Here is a 14,033-nt window from a genome sequence, read left to right on the forward strand (position 1 = left end):
GACTATAACATGAATTAGTCAAAATTTTACCCATTTCATGTAATAGTCAATTTCGCACATTCGGCGTAACATATATACCAATATAATATACTTACCTACATATTGACCGATTTACTCGTATTGTATAATAATAACAATAACGCAGCGCTGACAGACATTGTTCTTAATTATTATTAACATTACTGTTATAGACCCGCAACTCTGAGCCAATATTTGTATGCTTATCTTAATATGAATAAGCATGTTAGTATAATGAACGGCTGGAAATGCATTTGGTGAAGATTTTTTTTATCACACCATGGTTCTTATCGATCTAATCGACTGGGATGCAATGTATCTTTATCGGTCATTGTTTCAAACTTCTCTCTAACGGATATTGTAGTATGACTAGTAAGTATGCATAGGTATCCACTTTTCTCAAGAATGTCTAGAAATGCCATGCGTAATTAATGAAGTTTGTTTTATATAGAATCAAATTAGCTTTTCAATTCACTTTTAATTCATATTAATGTTGCATTAAAACTGTGACTGCATTCAACACCGTATCAAATCAGACTGTTAACAGGTTATTGTCTAAATCAGTGGTTTCCAAATTTTACGTTACTACGCCTCCCTTTTTAAACAAATCAAACTTGGCGACTCCCCCCCCTTTTATTTCATTAATAATTACATGTTTACACAATGTGCTTTTTTTCTACTAAACGGGCTCGATATATGGATGTCATTGCATCTAATGCAGAAAATTCCGTTTCGCATAAATATGATCTATAATGTAAATATGAATAGCAGTAGGTACCTACGAACGAATTGAACAACGGTTTTTGTTTCCATATAACCATTTTTATTAGTCAGGAAATACACTACAAATAATTATAAAATAAAATTCTACTAATTAAACTTTAATAGGACTGTTTTTTTATGTAGTTTATAACTAGCTGCCGTTTTATAAACTATGCACTTTTCAACTGCAAACCTGTGGCTACATTATTATGTTAAACTTTTCGCGCCTCCCTTTTGCAACAGTCCGCGCCTCTCAGTTTGGAAATCGCTGGTCTAAATCTAAAACATAATGTATTATATTATAATATTATCTTCTAATAAAGCCAGTCTAAATATAAAAGGTGTTTATATGAAGTTGATCCCGCCGTTCCATGACATTACAGAACAAATTAATAACATAGAAATGCGAAAGCATGTCGCCACAGATCAAGGCGTTGATGGATGTTTTGGTTTACGACTGAATGAGGTAATCTTGTATATTATTGTATACTTATACAGATTACCTCATTCATATCCTCTTGCATATCCTCATTTTGTTGAAATAAAAATCATCTCAAAGTACCAAGGAACACAAATGACAAGTACCTACCTACTGAAATTTTGTGTTTTGGGAGAATAAGGAAAGTTTTATAACTATGTATTATTATTGTTTTCACCACATGACATAGGTATTTAAGATATAAATGTGAAATTCAGTTGCCCTAAACCAAGGTTTTTACATACCTCTATGGTATGGACCCAACCCGATCCAACGATCGACGCCGATCGTCGTCGCCAGCTATTTGCAATTACACGCAATGATTCAATCTCGTTGGTCCTAGATTTGATTGGTTTAAAATAATACTAGTGTTGCTATTATTAAAAATATTGGTTGGTGAAAACTAGATATTTCTTAGATTGGTGGCTACACTGAACGCATTCCCGCGCAATTTTACGTCAACAAAACTGAGCTGTCAAACCTAGCGAGCATCAAATCTGTTAAAACTTACGCGGCCGTTTGAGATTTATAGAAAGTTTTGTATACTTATTGTTAATTTACATCATGAATAACTGGGCGAGCTTGAATCTCCAAATCAATCGATTACGATTAATTGTAGCGAGTATGGCTATATTTCAACTGGCTCAGGCGGTCAGAACTCGCCGTAAACGAAAACACTGGGTCAAAAGTTGGCTAACTGAAGAACAGCGTGATCGCCATGGTTTTGCAAATAACCTTATTAAAGAATTAACCCTAAATGATCCGGATAGCTATCGGAGGTATGTACACATCTTACCAATGATTGAACATAAATATACGTAGATAAATTAAAGGATATAGGTAGGTGCCTACTGTAATCATGTTGATGATAATATCTAATCATAATTTTTACTAATTTCAGATGTTTGCGAATGAATACCGAGTCATTTGAGGTGCTTTTGAATATGGTGAAACCCAAGCTGCAAAAACAGAATACTGTTATGAGAGAAGCGCTTCTTCCTGAAACAAAATTAGCAATTACCCTTAGATTCCTTGCAACGGGTGAGAGTCAGGCATCTTTAGCATTTGCCTTTCGGGTGAGCCAACCCTCCATCTCAAAATTAATACCGATTGTGTGCGAGGCAATATTTGATGCGCTGAAAAATGAATATATGACCGTGCCTGACAATGAAGCTAAGTGGGTGGAAATAGCTGAAGAATATGAACGTAAGTGGAATTATCCAAATCTGTTGGGAGCCTTGGATGGTAAACATGTGGTGATTGAACCACCTCTCAATTCTGGTTCCACATTTTATAATTACAAAAACTCATTTAGTATAGTATTAATGGCACTCGTTGACGCCAACTACCGTTTCATTTATACAGATGTTGGCACCAATGGCAGGGTTAGCGATGGTGGTGTGTGGGCGAAATGTAGTCTTAAGAAAGCTCTGGACCGCAATGAATTAAACATTCCCAGGGCACGCTCGGTTTCCAATATTGAATTGCCATATGTGATAGTTGCAGATGACGCTTTTCCTCTAGCCACAAATCTCATTAAACCATACCCGAGAGCCGAGTTAGTAAGGCGAAATGACAGAAGAATCTGCAACTATCGTATATCTCGTGCTAGAAACACGGTAGAAAATGCCTTTGGTATTTTGGCGAATAGATTTTTAATTTATAGGTCACCGATGCGTGCCGATCCTGTGAGAGCTACAAAAATTGTTTATGCCACTCTAGCGTTACATAACTGGCTACGTACATTATGTTTGCAGGAAGAGTTTGACAGAATAGTAGATGGTGTATCAACACCGGGTAGATGGCGTGGGGATCCAGATCCTCTAGCATTAGAACCGCTCTCCGCTCACTGGCTTGCTAGTAACCATTCATCACGAGCAGCCCGTGAAGTGAGAGACCTCACTTGCTACTATTTTAATAATCAAGGAGCTGTGGATTGGCAATACAGTTGCATTTAACAAAATCTATATACGTAATCAGAATTAAAGTATCTAGCCATAGCCTCAGAGTAGGTATATTGATGACAATTAAACTTGTATTAACTGCTAGTCTGTATTCTATAAACTGGCGTACACGTCACACCGAAAGCATTGTGCCATCGCGTTCAACTGTTGCAAGTTTTCAATGGGAGGATCAGTTTCTTTTCTATATCTAATATAATACGCCCATCTCCGTCTTTCAAGATAGTTGATGAGGTTCCTCTCGTAATTCCCAATGTTTCTTCATCTTCTTGTGCATATTAAGGCTATACCTCAGTTGAGGCATGGTCTAAAAAGATCGTGGCTAGGCGATGCGCGGGTGCAAATGACGCATGCCGACCGAAATATAATTTGTCATATAAATCCAACATGCGTCCATTAAATGTTCTGTTTATTGTTCTATTAGTAACAATAATAATATATTCATTGACATGTTTTCTTTTTAAAGTAAATGGGTAACGTTTTAGTCATCTTTACACGATTTAAGAATTAATACCCCCGTCACTATTTCACGCGGATTTTATAAATAATAAAAAATATTAAAAATTTACCTATGTATTTTAGCTGTACGAATTTTTCTTTTTATGGTATTATGAATTCTCCTATATTATTGAGTTTCATTTTTATTTTTCCATTTTCTTTCGTCCATTAAAGACAGAATCTCATTTGTCATTCATTTTTGCTTCTTAGCCGTTCTTTTCTTTCGCATTTTTCTAAATGATGTTCCTATAATTGCCGATTTTATAAATAATAAAAAATATTAAGAATTTACCTATGTATTTTAGCTGTACGATTTTTTCTTTTTATGGTATGAATTCTCCTATATTGAGTTTCATTTTTATTTTTCCACTTTCTTCTTTCGTCCATTAAAGACAGAATCTCATCTGTCATCCATTTTCGCTTCTTAGGCGTTCTTCTATTTCGCATTTTTCTAAATGATGTTCCTAGAATTGCTGGATTTTATAAATAATAATAAAAAATATTTAAAATATACCTATGTGTTTTACTATTGATTTATTCCCATGGTTTCTCGTCCATTAACAAATACTTAGCTGTTGTCTTGAGATGTGTTCAAAATATAAATTTCACCTGGGCTCCTTCGGGTTAGAACCGGTGAGGTTACAATTTATTTGTGATAGTCCCAGAGCCTGGTGGTTTTGTGATTGTTTATTTGCTATTATTAACTACACATTTTTTTAACTACCTTATTTTCAATTGTCAGTTGGTGACTTTGAACCTTTTAAACATAATATATAACGTTAGTTAATCTAAAAGCAGTGAAGTATATATAACCATAAAAACCACATCAATGGACACGTATAAAAAAATTCAGAAAATACAAATTAATGACACTGTAGAAAAACCAAGCGGAATAACCCCGTTTGACGGTACTCAACTGTCACCAATTTTTCATTGAACAGTGGGTGAAAAATGTTGAAAGGTGAGTGAAAGTGGTTTTTTCTATTTTATCCATAACCACTGTCCGATTCTAAGTGTCATTTTATAATCAGAGACTAGCTGGAAGTGTAATTTGAATTTTAGGGTCAGGGTAGGTATTAAAAAATAATACAAGTTATCAGACAATTTAAAAATTTTATATAAATAAACAAAAGATACAAATCGGTTAAAATCTCATCCTTACAAATAACAAAATAAATTTTGTTGGTAAAAAGTTTTCATTTACATACAAATTAAAATAATAATGAAAATAAAACACACTGATGACGTTGGTAAAATAAACCATGATTTCACTAATGTTGTGTAGTTTATCGATTCACAGAAACAATACAGTACTCTCAATAATCCGCCACCCCAAAAACCAGACAGGTGTCCAATTAGTGAAAGCGGTGGATTATAGTACATACATACAAAATATGATAAAAATTAAAACAGGTCTTACGTAAAAATATTTTTTTTGAGAAATTTGTATGAGCAAATTAGTTTTATTTAAAATCAAAATCAACTATTTACAAAATTATACACATTTACAAACTATGTTTAATAATTGTGATGCGGTCCTAGGGCACTTTCCTCCCTGGTAGGTACATTGCTCTCTTCGCGATGAATGTACATTTTACAAAGAAGTTTCCAAAATAAGCCTGTCTCATCTGCGTTGTATACTTGTACACGCTGCACTACTGAAATTGATAATCGAATACTGGCAAATTATAGAACTTGATTTTGTGCTTTCAACTAGTAAAAATTATAGTAGTTGTCGGATAATCGAGCGGTGGATTACTGAGAGTGTACTGTATTATATTCGTGTGAATATAATATGATCTAGAATACAATGGGCATATTATTATGAGTAAACATTTATCTATTTGGTCATATATTTATAATAGGGTAATATTTATACCTACATTGATTTTTTATACAATTTTTAAACATGCCAGAAAATTATATTTACATCAATCGATATTATAATTACCATGTTTTATTAAATACATAAGTAAATTATATTTAGATTTACTGACATTGTCCTTCACGATTAGGGTATATTAATTTATTTATTCTCCGGATTATCTATGTCGTATACAAACAATAATTCGCTAATTGCACGGCGACACTTTTGTGCATTGAAGGCTGTCATTCTTTCCGTCAATTGTTTTGCCACCATTATGCAGAAATCCTTGTGGTCGGGATATGTTTCGATGGGGTGACACGGAACATTACGAATATCTTGTTGCACGGTTTGGAGGGTTGCCATTGCTGAGGCACACATTTCACCCACGTCGGGTGTAGAACGGATCCTTCTTCTTTTAGTTGAAGGCCGCGGCGTACTACAGACGACCTCTGTAGATGCCTCTGCAGATGCCTCTACAGATGCCTCTGCAAATGCCTCTACAGATGCCTCTACAGATGCCTCTGCAGATGCTTCTGTAGATTCTTCTGCCTGCTGTGAGGCAGTAATAGGTAGCTGTAAAAATTAATAAAACAATCTTAAGAATTTGAGTTTTCATCTCCTAGAAGTCAGTCATGGCCACTCATCACACTGAAGTGAAGATGCGATGTTGGATATGGCTCAGCCACGTGCTGCGTATGCCAAAAGAGCATTTCAACCCGGCTTGCCTAGTCTTCAAGTCAACTGAATTCTGGTGTCCTGGAACGCTGCTAAATATTATCTAGAGTGGTGCAGAGGGAAGATAGGCTGTTAAGATCCGACATAAATAGTGCACACTGAGCTTTGTCAGTCAAACGTTTTCATTGAACCCAGACTACAATGTGTAGTCAGTGTTTATTGTTTTTAAAACTCAAAGAAACATCCAAGCCATAGTATATAATAGCTAAAAAATATTTGTTTATCTATAAAATGATGACATTAAACCTTAAATAATTGTAGATATTTATAGATGGGATATTTTTTTTATATATTATGGTTTGGTCTAGATAGCACTTAATGAATTTAAAAAAAAAACTAACCAACACCATCTATAATATTATGTATTAAAGCATATGGACGCCGTTCGGAATCCATATGCTTCAGCTAATGGGTGGACATGGCCGAAGAAAAATAAGAAATTACTCACCTCAACAAACTGTACATCCATTTCGGTCTCCATCACGGGCAAATTGCATTGGCTTGCCCTTACAGCGCATGCTGATATTAAAAATTGGCATTCATTCCACAAATGCCACGTAGGCGTGTATAGTTCTTCAGGGCAACATCCGCTCCTTTGAGAGGCTTTCACCTTTCTCAGGTTTGCGGCGAAAGTGGTCCTAATATTCGCCCAGCGGTTTCGAACATCCAGTACTGAAAAGTTAAACAAAACAGTTAGGTTACCAAGCGAAAATAACAAGTAACACTTCTGTCAAAATGTTAAACATAAGGTTCCAGAATAACTTAAATTTATGCGTGTATACATATTATAAATGTCATTAGCAACAATATGCAACACAAATGACAAATGTTGACACGTGGATGTGGATTAATAGTGAGGTTAAGCTGTCAGTCAAAAGTACCTATCTACAATATTTCGTGATGTGAGAAATGATACATAATATAGATGTATATGTTTATCAATAAAAATGCACGTGTCTATACTAAAATGCTAGTTACTTTACAAAATTGAAACTACCTAGTCACAAAATAACATTCTAGGACTTACTTGATTTGTTGCCAATTATATCGGCTATTTCTTCGAATATTCGGTCCTTCAAATGGTTCTTCGAATATAAAGGGTTTTTTACATTCCACACGATATCCTTGCCGTGTACCAACTCGACGAGGAGTGAATCATCATGGGTACTCCAGATGTTTTTTTGAGCTTTTGCCATCTTGACTTTGCTTGTTGAGTTGTTGTCTTGTTGAAATCGAGAATTGAATGATTGAAATGAAGTATGAACGACCGTTGCGCGAGCGGGCGAGTATTCGGCTATTTTCGTACACTTTCGGCAATCTTCGCTTGTTAAATGAATGGATCGCACGACTGATAATAGGGAAATTTCCACTTTCGACCCGATCGCTCACGATCCTTGAAAACCATAGAGAATAGAGTTTGACAGTCGTGGTAGACGATCGGGCCAGACGCAATCTGCCAATGGAATATGGGCTCAAAAAGCACGCCGACGCCAATCAACCCGCGGAATGTTTATGTGACAAACTTGAATGTACCTATAATAGGTATTATGATACAGACGCAGGTAATTAATTACCCGTTTCATTAGTTTATCAAATATTTCTCCACACTGGAGATCTGAATCTTGTTATACCGTTCCAAGATAGGGTAGACAAGTTCCTGTCCCTGGTTTTTGCAATAAGTATATGACATATGTGCAGTGACGTCCCTAGATAAACTGCCGCCCCTAGGCAGCGCCAAAAAGCCGCACCATTTTTTTTAAAACAGTAGATACTTTTTATCATCCTTTCAGGACCTACATAAGAAATGTGTTGTATTACATTACATTACTAACAAAATACCACTAAATCTAATTTAAATGCCATAATATATATTTCAATAAACAACATTTCGGGTCCGCGGTTTCAGATACATTTAAAAATACACCTGTCAACGTTCAAAACTCGCGAATGACTGGCAAAAATATTTGAATAAATTAATTAGGCAAGTACTTATATACCTACCTATAATCCAAATGTAATTCGAAAATATGCACGCGTCATTGCTGGTCATCAAGGACGGGACGTCCAAGGACAATGAAAGTACCTAAACTAGACATCGCGAACCCGACGAAAAATTACAGTCCTGTTGACCAGTGAGCTGATTTTTTTAATGGAAAGATATTTCCGTTATTACTAAGTTAAGGTACCTATTTCTATATATATCTAATGATTCTCCTCGATTTGCCGCCCTTCGAGTAACTGCCGCCCCCAAGCGACGCTCAATCTGCCTACACCCAGGGGACGTCACTGCATATTATGTGATATGTACCTACGCATTGAATTTTCCTGTGTTTGTTCTGTAATTTTTTTACGACGGTGCTAATAAAATATAATAAGCCCGCCTTAAATAATTTGAAAATATTCTAATGTAGTACCTACCGACAAAGAAAACAAATCTTTATTGCATATTATCAGGGTACCATGCGCGCACATAAGGGTGGCTTTCGGTCTGTCAAAAGCTGTCGGTAAGTAAACTCAAATTACGGGAGGTACGCTTTAATTATTTTTATTGTTTTTATAAGATTGCATACACAGGGTAGGTAAACCAAATGTCATTATTAAATAGCCAAAAATGTTTATGAATACCTTCCAAATTTATTTATATGACAAAAACAACCGACTGAAGTTAATTAAGACGCTGGCATAGTGTTTAGGACGATTTGACGCCGGGACAACTGGACGCCACACAATTCGAAAATAAATAGACGTTAGGTACTTATAGGTACTTAAAAAAATATGTAATATTATTATTTATATTTAAATTATTACCTATATTATGATTTTTTAATAGTTGGTAAGAATTTAAATATGCACACGGAAATAATGATTTAATCGCCAACGAAAAAAGAGTTTTTTTATTTTTATATAAAGCCTAGGCATCGTGATTCTCAATCCGCTATAAAAAACATTATTTGAGAGTAAAATGAATTAAAAATAGGTACTAAGTAGTAGATAGAAACTGATAAAATTCCTCGTCTCGTCTGTATACTATGTGTCTACGACAGTGCGGCGTCCAATTGTCGTAGCGTCCAGTTGTCCCATTCCTCTAGCATAATGTATTTCAACTTTGATAACTTAGTTATTGTGTTAATTCATACATATTATAATTTGGAACACTGACTTGGCACAGACTAGCGAAAGTTTTGTACTATTCCATTTGATTCGTTTTTTGCGACCCGGATTTCGCCTTTCAGCATCTTCAGGCACTATGTGCACTCACTAAAAGGTAGATACAGGTGAATAACAACAGTTAAAATGGTGAGTGCACATAGTGCCCGAAGATGCCGAAAGGCGAAACCCGGGTCGCAAAAAACCACTCGAATGGAATAGTACAAAACTTAAATCCATTAGAATTTAAATTCAAATTCCATCAAGTACCTTTGGTCGATAGTATTAATAGCATATCATTCTGTTAAACCTCTCTGGGGCAGCAGTCCCCACTTTTTTAATAGGTAATCAAATTCAAATAATAGGGTAATAAAAAATCAAAGGCCAGGATCTTGGGCGGCCCCCCTACCTGTCGCTATGGTTAAAGGCAGTCTGACGCTCTGCAGTGTTGTTTTTCAAATGGTGCTCGAGGTCAAATACAATTCAGTGTATTTTGGCGATTTTTAACACATCGAATTATGGAGTTGTTGAGTATCACTCAACATGTTACAACAACCATATATTTTAAAGTGGTAATAACTCCGTTACTATTAGAGCAAATTTAAAATGTCCTTGAGCCTGGGCCCCTAGGCTAGAGCCCTGTCAGCCGCCCCCCCCCTTGTCGAGCCATGTATTTATTAACTATACCTACTATAGTACTATACTATATTTAACTATACTAAACAGTAATAATCAGAGTAATCTCATTCTACACTGATGGTATAATAATCGCTTAAATCTAATAATTATATTAATAATATTAATAATATTAATAATAATGTATAATAATATTAACAAAATAAGTACCAATTAGCAAATGTTTATTGGAGACAAATGTTCTGAGTATTGTAACCCAAAATAGAATTATAGAATTAGGTTTATATCGTGAACTTCCCAACTATCAACGATTTTGGTAGATTACTATTTACCAAAGTTTTTTGGTAAAATGCTATTAAATTGAAAATAACAAAATTACTTATAATGAAAAAATATAAGTAGAATAATTTAGTTTAGATTGTATTTATTCATTTTATTAGTAAGTAATTCAATATCCACCTATTTTAAGCATATTATTATGCTATACCTACCTATAGTGTTTCGATTAGCATTTTATTATTTACTGTGTGGAAAGCACATTCAACGATTATCTATAACTTAGGAATTAGCAACATGCCACATAGGCGGCTCTCGTGGTGCAGTGGGTAAGACGCTGGCCTTCCACCCGAGAGTTCTGGGTTCGATTCCCGGTCATGACAAAAAACATTAATGTGTTTTTCTCAAAGCCTGGGTGTTTGTGATTGTTCAAAATTACTAACAACCACCTTGTACGAAAAATCAAGGACATGGTTATTAATAATTCTAAAAAAAAAAAAAAAAACATGCCACATAACATAACAGAAAAAATACCTTATGCCGGGTCCACACTGGCAACATGTCGCCGGCAACCTCGTTAAATTTTACGATAAGTATGATAATTATCGTAAAATTTAACGAGGTTGCCGGCGACATGTTGCCAATGTGGACCCGGCATTAGACCCCTTATAATCTTCTTATTATAAGGGGTTATACTATTCTCATTTTATTACTAAGTACATATTTCCAAAGATATTTTAGGATTTTTATTAATTTCAGGTCTTCGTTGTTTTCCCTTGTCTTTATTTCAACACCCAGGCTTCTTCTTATTCTTCATCAGGACCTTATGACTGAGAATATTACTATATTAAGAAGGTATATATTAGGAAGGTATTATTGGACGGATAATTATTTATGTACCTATTGTTATATTATTTCTATCGATTTGGATTTTGTTTGATAAATATTGTTTTAAAAAAATGTATTCAGTTGAAAATGTCCGTCTGAGGCGGACGAAACCAGTCCTAACCTCTTGATTAAAAGAGGAATAAGTACTACAAAAAAATGCGTTTTATTAAATAAAAACAACAATACAATATAACATGTTGGCACAAAAACAAAAATATGTATTATTCTGTTCTGTGGGTGGTAAACACTGGTGATAAGTACATTGGTGATGGGTACATGTTTGTAGTTTGGTAAATGCCGACGAGAACCTACCCACCTCGTTATAAGACTTTTCTTCTCTAGTTTTTTTCCACACGTTGCAGATGTTGGCTGCCATTATCTACCATGACATTATTATTCACACCTACTAAGTTAAACCTTGTCCAGTCCAATATTATTATCATGCCTGCAAATAAATTATACGATTGTTTGTAGAATTATGCCGCTAAAACACGTGCAAAAACATTAGAAGAAAAATGTCCACAGCTGCAAACATTAAATTTGTTTGTTTTTAAATGCATTTACACGCATATTCATCTGCGGCGGAATTCAAATAACATTTAAAAACATTTTATGCAGGTTTTATACAATGTTTATTTGTTTTACGGATTTTCCTTAGACAATAGATACAGATAGACGCTTCACATTGCCTTGGTACGTGAAGCTGCTTGCCGTGTGTTTGGTTGTGTGAGTGAGTGGACATATACGAATACAAACGTTCGAGACCATAGGCGTGCGGGAGAAACGGAATATTATTAATATTCATTGATGTTCATTGGTGGATATCTTCAATAAAATAAATACAGAAACTTCAAAATGTATTATTATTTAATTATCATAATAATATGGTACTTACATTAAAATTAACTAAGTAGGTACATGAGTATAATCAATATTAAACTGACAAATTATCATATTAATTTACAAGTATCAATAATTCAAAGGTATGAAATCACATCATCTAAAAATATATACCTACAGAGTATATAAATAGACATGCACAATAGCGAATCGAATACAAAATATGGATCAAAGAAAATCACTTTGAAAAATTCAGATTATTAAAACACAAGTTGAAGGACGTGCAAAAAAAACCTATACAAATTATAATATTTGGATTATATAGAACAGGTCTGGGCAAGCGGCCCGCCAAGTTTTTCTGCGGGACCCGCGAGTTTTATTCGTATTTTTGAAAAAAAATACTTTTTTCTACATTTAACGCTTTGTTAAAAATAAAATTTTATAAATACATAAATTGCACCGTCGAGAAGATATCTGCAAATTTTACAACACTCTTAATTCGGACAAATTAGAACAACTTAAATAAAGATTCTGATCGAAAAATGTTGGTCATTTCTAGATCAACTTATATAATTATGTGAACAAACAATTTCAATTAGGATGATTATCAATACAAACTCTTTACAATCAAACATCACTGATAAACATTTACAAGCAGTTTTAAGAATCTTAAAAATTAACATCTGAAATTAAAATGATGCTGAAGAATATAAAACAGTTCTTATTCATTCTTCTCATTAAATTGTTGGCTATAATACTTTGGACGCGGAAGACGCACACGGCGCGTAATGACCAGGCGGCCGATCGATGTAATTAACGTGCATTTTAAAGGGGGCAATTAAAATCTCATTATCTCTTCAGCAGCGAATGCGTTAAAGAATTATTTATTTTTTTATGTTGAAATTCTTTTTTCATGATAACGAATAACGTCCCCACGTTTATCCAATTCTGCCTTTTTGGTTCATATTTTGGGAATCTGTAATCCATTAGGGAGCAACATTACAATAACATTCATAAACCAATTACATTTAGGAAATCACGAAGCAAAAATGTTAACAAACAGGGCACTAAATCGATTATTCCTCGGGAGTTTTTAAACATGTACACTAAATTCCATTTCTTTAGCAAAACAATAAAATGATTGCCTACTATAGGTAATCTTTACTAATATTTTTTTTCAGTTTTTTGTTACTTCAATTTTAACCACATACCCACTTTTTGCGGACGCCTATGAATAATCATTTCGCTAGTGCTCGCCCAAAGTGCTCGCACTAGACGTTCAGCATTAAAATATAATTTTCTATTTTTTTACATTATATAGTATTGTTAAGCGGTGAAAATGCAACCATTCGATAAAGATATGCATAATTAAAGTTATTTCGAAAAAAACACTAGGTCACTTTATATTAAAATATATAATAATATACAAATAAATTATCACGAACATGTATCAACTTACCTATGAAACGTAATACCATCTTATTGCTTATCAGTACGGCTACCACATTTTAAGACAACACACAGAACCATCTTTTCTACTTAATTAACTAAAAATATTTACCACTGACTTTATGTTTACCACAAAAAAATGCAATTGTAGCAACACGAGCTCGCGGTTATGGATGCTTTCTGAAGCGTTTCACCACTATTTGCCAGCGACATTGTTGGAAACTAACCAACACATGTGTAGACCTTTTATCTTACTCTAGCGCGTGTCTCAGAGATCGTAAGGGTGCCGAATACTTTCTCACTCGCACTCATGCATCGTTTTTGTTCAGGCCTTGGGATTTTCTTATATTTTATATAAGTATAATACGTATATCTTACGGTTTTCAGTGGCAAAAGGTGGAGGTAGGCTAATAAGACATAAATAGCGCGCACTAAACTTTATCAGTCGTACCTACTTATTTGTTTTCATTGAATAGGT

General features: G+C 34.3%; 1 protein-coding gene across 1 annotated transcript; it reads right to left on the bottom strand.

The window, feature by feature from the left end:
• Nucleotides 1-4,816: 4,816 nt before the first annotated feature.
• LOC147077977 (uncharacterized) lies at nucleotides 4,817-7,654 on the bottom strand. The gene is made up of 3 exons (XM_085961055.1): nucleotides 7,347-7,654; nucleotides 6,768-6,991; nucleotides 4,817-6,157 (listed from the first exon to the last, which is right to left on the bottom strand). Exons 1-3 carry the CDS (start codon nucleotides 7,513-7,515, stop codon nucleotides 5,744-5,746), a joined length of 807 nt encoding a protein of 268 aa, XP_085817181.1. The 5' UTR covers nucleotides 7,516-7,654; the 3' UTR covers nucleotides 4,817-5,743.
• Between the last annotated feature and the right edge of the window lie 6,379 nt (nucleotides 7,655-14,033).

Source organism: Rhyacophila brunnea, unplaced genomic scaffold (assembly GCF_057557595.1).
Source record: "Rhyacophila brunnea isolate RB1 unplaced genomic scaffold, BYU_Rbru_1.0 scaffold_12, whole genome shotgun sequence".
Lineage (NCBI taxonomy): Eukaryota > Metazoa > Arthropoda > Insecta > Trichoptera > Rhyacophilidae > Rhyacophila > Rhyacophila brunnea.

Excerpts from the sequence above, each read along its gene's own strand:
- LOC147077977 (XM_085961055.1), bottom strand. The coding sequence starts at position 7,515 with ATGGCAAAAGCTCAAAAAAACATCTGGAGTACCCATGATGATTCACTC. Across the intron at positions 6,992-7,346 it reads TATAATTGGCAACAAATCAA|TACTGGATGTTCGAAACCGC; the intron begins GTAAGTCCTAGA and ends TTAACTTTTCAG. Across the intron at positions 6,158-6,767 it reads TGGATGTACAGTTTGTTGAG|CTACCTATTACTGCCTCACA; the intron begins GTGAGTAATTTC and ends TAATTTTTACAG.